At 34.6% G+C, this 6,190-nt stretch overlaps 1 protein-coding gene across 1 annotated transcript; it reads left to right on the forward strand.

The window, feature by feature from the left end:
* Positions 1–51: 51 nt before the first annotated feature.
* LOC142345103 (synaptic vesicle 2-related protein-like) lies at positions 52–5,349 on the forward strand. Its single transcript, XM_075397188.1, has 4 exons — positions 52–416; positions 1,104–1,385; positions 3,877–4,181; positions 4,834–5,349. The coding sequence occupies exons 1-4, from the start codon at positions 338–340 to the stop codon at positions 5,347–5,349; spliced, it is 1,182 nt and encodes a 393-aa protein (XP_075253303.1). The 5' UTR covers positions 52–337.
* The last annotated feature ends 841 nt before the right edge of the window (positions 5,350–6,190 follow it).

Here is a 6,190-nt window from a genome sequence, read left to right on the forward strand (position 1 = left end):
TATATTCCATTTAAACAGTTTAAACAGTTTGGAGCACATGCATAGTTATGTGTGACAATGAAAACTACTACTCGCTGAAACTACTTTTGTTATATAACACTTGCTCCATTTGTTTAACTGCAGTTTTGCTCCAAATACCATTGAAAACTTGTGCTTTCATTGGCGAACACAAAAACTGAAAACACGTGTTGAAAATGTCATTTCAAAGCATTCCATTATTTGGCTAGTAAATAAGTTATACTTGAATGTTTTGTATGCCAGTTTTATCAGACAGCAAATATGTTTTTCCTTATACAATTTTGAAACAGGCTTTATAAAAACGATTAAATAAGAATCAATGGCTTCCCCTGAGTCTGAAACTGTGGTGCCTACCGAAAACTCGATGAAGGACCCGCTTGTTGTGAAAGACGAAAAAAGTCAATTACACCACCAAAATGAAAGTTGAGTGTCTTTATAATTATTTAATGATTCACTTCAGATTTTTTTCAAGCATTCTTTTGGGTTCTTTTCGAGCATCATTCGAAGAAGTTGCTGGTTTTTGCCAAAAAAGGAATTTAACTTTTTGACAATTTAACTGTGAAAATAGGGACTCAAATTTCAGGACCAAAATTGGTGGTATTTTCATGGGTGAGGAGGCAAATAATTTGTTTAAAGTGAGCATCAAAAAGTTAATACTAAGATTATAAAAAAATTAGAGAAATATACATGAAAATTTTTCTTTGTATTAGGTGGTACCATTTTAGATTTGCGTGCATAGAAATGTTGCAACTTGCAGAATTCATTCAGTTAGTAAATCATTAAGGATTACAAAACAAATGCCAACACTTGGAAAATTTGCTTTACTTTATTTCACGAACTAAGAGAATCAATTGTTAATTTGACCAGGTTGTTAACATAGAGTTTTATAGAGTTTGTTAAACAAACAAAATATAAGAAAAATATCACCATGTTTCTATGTTGAGTTGTTAAGCTCAGTGATATTTTTACATTTTGTCAAGTTCATTATCTGTATTGCAATAGTCAATAAGGTAGCCCAAGGGATTGATAAAACAATCCATAATTTTTAAGAAAATATTCTCATTTGGTGGTGTAATCCTTTCAAGACTCGGAACAAGACGATAGCAGCCACGACAAAAATAGCCAAATGGAAATTGACGAAGCTTTATCCAAAACTGGCTTCAACATAACGCACATCTTGATCATTTGTGCAATCAGTCTGACGGCTTTCTCAGTTCATGGCCAGATAGAGGTTGTGAACTTATTGGGAGCGGAGTTGTATTGTGACTTCGAACTCACTTCTGTTGAGGAAGCTCTGCTGACGTCAGCTTTGTTCACGGGAATGGCTGTGGGTGCACAGGTGTCGGGACCGATTGCTGACAAGCACGGTAAACGTAATTCAATCACATATATGACTTCAACTGGCCTTTGTCAATTAAAACTATAAACTTGTGCAGGCCAGATTAACTCTTGCATCTCTAAACGCTTGCAAAAACACTTTTTTGGCAAAAACACTTTTTCGGCAAACTCTCTAACTGAAAAGTAGTCCCAGGCCAATTGAGCTATACGTCTGATCAAAAACGACCTACGTTTATGACGCAGGTCGTTTTTGAACAGGAACAGGGGGTACGATGCTTAAATACTCAGGCTGCGAAATTTTAAACGAGCAATAAGAACCTGCAAACTAGAAGGACCATAAACTGCAACTCAACCGAGCCCAAGTCTGCAATATAGATGCACCAATTCTGCGCCATAAAGGAGCTATGTTCTGAAGCATGGACGAGTCGCGTAATGCACCACGAGCGAGAAAAAAACTTCAATGTAGTCGAACAAAAGTCATATGCAATTCTCTTAATTTTTTTGCACTCTCCCACGTCAAAAACCACAAGACCAGGCACAACAAATTTCCGAAATGAGTATTTAGACTTTTTTTACAGATCAAAAACAAATCCAGGCATTTTTCATACATCGTGTTTTTAATTAGTTTACCCAGTAGGCGGGGATTACAAATATCACAATGACAAACATAAATGAAGCACACAAAACATATACTTGATCGAGAAAAAAGAGTTAAGCAAAACTTTACAAACAAAACTAATTTGGATTGGTTAAATAATTAAGCATTACCCCACAGAATAAATCCTCTGTGCTAGTAAATTGAAAAGAAAACACTTCAAATACAATATGAATCAAATGGATCAAACAATTTTATAACCAAAAAACACATTTTTTAGCTGACCTCTCTGTTGCGAAGCAATCGAGGAAGTCGCATAAAATGAGAGGATAAGTTACGTTTATAAAATAATAAAAAAATCATTGTCAACAATGGATCAGAGCAAGATTGTTCCAGTACTTTGAATTGCTCGCGATATTAATTGTCAAAGCAATTAGAAAGGCCTTTAAAAACAGACTATTGTGTTTTAATGAATTTTTAATCAATAGTTTTTTTAATATATCAATTCTATCATTTTCAAAACTGATTTGGTCCGCAAATTACTCAATTACGCGCGCTCAATTTGATGTTTTTATTTTGCTCACATCAGGTTTAAATCTGCTTTTGCATTTAAAAATGTGTCCTCAGAAGCTACGATTTGGTTGCGTGGCCAGATTACCACAAACAGATCTTCTTTTCTGAAAACACAAATTTTACATATTAGATGATAATGATGCTCTAATGAATAAAAAAAAGCAAAAAAGGTTTCAGACAACAAGATCTCTTTGTTTAGTAAACTGGCCACTTAACCGAATTTAGGCTTCTGGGGACACAGTTTCAATGCAAAATCAGTTTTAAACCTGATATGAGTAAGAACAATAAAATCCCCATTTTTGTGTGCTTACTGTTTGTCATGATTATCCAAAATCGTGCTCTGAATTGGTTTCTCCTGTGTTATAATATCTGTTTGCAATATTTAACTCTTTAGCATTGATCAATGCGCAATGTATGCGTGATCGAAAAGGCATATTTTTGGCAAATTCAGAAAAGAAATAATATTCTTATTTTCTCTAAATAAAAATAACTAAAATTATGGTCTGATTTCAAAATTTGAAATGCTCATTTAGATGATGGGCTTAAGATCAAAACTATACGAACTTCAGGGTACATCATGCAACTATTGCTTTTTTTAAAATTTCATTATGTGAACCATCTAAGATATGTATCTAATTACTGTCCTTGCTCTTTCGTTTGAATGACCACATGAACGCACCAATCGAAGGTGTTTTTGGACAGAATAGGTTTCCTCATAATCAAAATCTATTGATAGGCCTTACACAAGTCAATTAAACTAGGTGTTTATCCTTGGCGAACAACCGACATTGGTGAAAACCCCAAAAATCTTTGCCTCATTTTAAAAAGTTTCAATAAAATTATTATAAAATCGCTTCTCGTTTTCTCTCTGATTGTAAAATAGTCTCCATGGTTAAAATAAATCCGATCCGCACCCAATTTATATGTATCTGAAATGATTCTAAAAGCCCCTTTATTTAACCTTGACCTCGTTTTTTAATTCGAGTTTTTCAAATTCTGCAAAGCAAAAAAAATAGTGCGTATAAAGTTCAACTTGCCAAAAATCTGTCGGTTATATTACGTTTTTCATCATTTTAATGTTTGAGGTCAATGACTAACATGAACACAAGTTTAGAATTTAGGTTGGCCATTAGAGTCAGAAACATGAATTTATCATAATTTATTGAGACGATTTGGCTCAATTTTTTACACAGAATCAGCATTTCCGCAATGAAATGAAGATTTTAAGTTCGTGGATCTTTATTTCTCCACCAGAATTCCTATTTTTTTGTGTTTCAAACCCTTCGTTAGCAATTTTAGTGTCAATCTGAGTTTTACATTTTACAAATTGAGTAGCCGCAAATTCATTTCAGGACGTAAACGAGTTATACAAGCTTGCTCCTTATTATCGGCGCTGTTTGTGGTGGCAAGTGCATTTGCACAATCAGTTATCCAAATTTACGTAATCCGACTGTTGATTGGTTTGTCTATGGGGGGATTCCACGTGGCTTACACCTACGCAACGGAGGTTGTGGGTCCAGAGTACAGAAGTAAAGCATGTATGATAATCTTCTTGTTACACTATGTGGGAGTGACGTATGCTGCCATTACTGGACTAGTTTTGGTGCCAAATGAAGACTATGGATGGAGGATTTATGTTCTCTCTTCAGCGTTGCCAATAGGGAGATCTTTTCTGCAAACTAAAATTTGGGCACTTAATCTTCTGTGTTCGCGACCCAATCTAGCTTGAGTCAGACTTGAGTCGCACATTGGGGGTACTAGACAATCCAGACCCAAATTATGTTATCCAGTTCATAGAGTAGCTTCCAGATTTTATCCAGTTCATACTTTATCCAGTTCATAGAGTAGCTTCCAGTAGCTTCCAGATTTTTACCCCCTGCGCGGGACTCAAGCTGATATGATCAGAGCTGGCTTGGGTAGGACGATCAAGAACTTGGGGTCCGAGCAAAGCGCCTGATTCCGGTTTTTCCGATCAGAAATAGCAAATGATCTATTATTTATGTGAATCTTCCGTGCGGGTAGGTAGTTTTCACCGCGTAAGTTCATGTAAGTTGTCTAAAAACTTGAGATCAAATTTGATTAAAAAACTAAGATTTATATTTGAATGTTTCTCAAACAGCATCTTCAGTCAAAACTAATTATTTTTCTTCAGGCACTGAAAGGCAAGCGTTGAATTGGCGATTTCTGTTCATTTTCATTATTATTACTGACACCTGTTGTATCTTAACTGCTGAAGGCAATTTCGACACTAAACTATTGGAGACCATATCAAATAAGGGAGCGAAAACTCATGCAGAAAAGATCTCCTTATAGTTATCGCATTCTTTTTAATATCCTTTTTGTGCCCTGAAACTCCCAGATTTCTATTAATTTCTGGTAAACGCAAGGAAGCAGCAACTGTGATACAGAAATTGGACCCAAAAGTGGGCGAAAAGTTAGAACTGTCCCCTCTTACTATTACTGAACGAGGTTCCTGGCGAGACTTGACCCGCACCCTAGATGACAAAGTCCTTCTCGGGTTGCTTTCTATCACATTTTTCCTGATGCGATTGTTCAACTTAGGTAGCCCTCTATTATATTACGAAACCCTACAAAACCCACATGCTTCTGAAAGCGACAGTATATTTGTTAAAACGTATAATCCCAGTAAAGAGTGTGAGCGATTGAAGACAGCCGACTATGCACTGGCCACTTTGTATACAGTTTCTCAACTGATTGGAGCCTTTATTTACTATTTTTCAGGGATCTGTTTCTTCTCAGAACGCAAAAAAATTACCAGCAAAACAAAAATTTCTACTAATTGTCTGCAAAAAACTGTAGCTTAAAATTAGAAGCTTAAAATCAACTTTGGTTGAGTACTTGAAAACTTACAACAGGACTAAAGTCATGAAATTTTTAAGATAGATAACGGTACACGGAGGGGTCGACCATGTTGTATTATTCCTAATCACTTAATAACCCAAAAAACTTAAAAAATGATAGGAATTTTGGAATTTTTGTCGAATATCAAGATTAATAACATTCAAAAAAATTTCATCTATAATTGGCTATACGAGAAACTCATACAAATTTAAGGAGCTTTGATTTCAACGCGAGGGTCACCATGAACTGGACTTGGTTTCAATCTCTGTTTGCAATACAAATTTCGTAAAATTTAAATATATGATTCGTGGACATATTTAAGTCTTTAGAAGCTTTGTTCCTAATAATTTTTTAGTTCTTTTTTTGTTTCTACTAATTAAAATTTTTTTTACGGATGCAATGCCCAAAAAATTTTAGTTCTCTTAACAAAATCTAGTAAAAGTTTTCCACAAAATATTGCGCAATTTTGATGCAGAAAACCGTTGAAGAAAAATTCCGCATTCTCTTTTGATATTGTTTTCAAAATGTTTCGACAGCATGATAGCATTTAAAGTTCTGATTTTTACTTCAAAATGAATCAAGAAATTGTTTTTTGAAGTGGGTAAATTAACACCATTTATTACTTAAGAAACACGATTTTTCTAGATGAATTTTGGTTTTTGTTCAGTAGCTGACAAAATGTTTTATTGAGCTTCTGAGGCAACTCAGCGTAGAAGAGTTTTGTGATCAAACATACATAAGATCTCCTAAATAGTTGTCATCAACTTTTAAATATTCAGAAAACAGACCTGTCAAAATAGTTTT

The sequence above is a fragment of the Convolutriloba macropyga genome, chromosome 8, assembly GCF_964194025.1.
Source record: "Convolutriloba macropyga chromosome 8, txConMacr16.3, whole genome shotgun sequence".
NCBI lineage: Eukaryota > Metazoa > Xenacoelomorpha > Acoela > Convolutidae > Convolutriloba > Convolutriloba macropyga.

Bases quoted from the DNA above. Each gene is read 5' to 3' on its own strand.
- LOC142345103 (XM_075397188.1), top strand. From the start codon at position 338: ATGGCTTCCCCTGAGTCTGAAACTGTGGTGCCTACCGAAAACTCGATG. The intron at 1,386-3,876 runs GTAAACGTAATT...AATTCATTTCAG, and splicing joins ACCGATTGCTGACAAGCACG to GACGTAAACGAGTTATACAA. The intron at 4,182-4,833 runs ATAGGGAGATCT...AAAGATCTCCTT, and splicing joins TTCTCTCTTCAGCGTTGCCA to ATAGTTATCGCATTCTTTTT.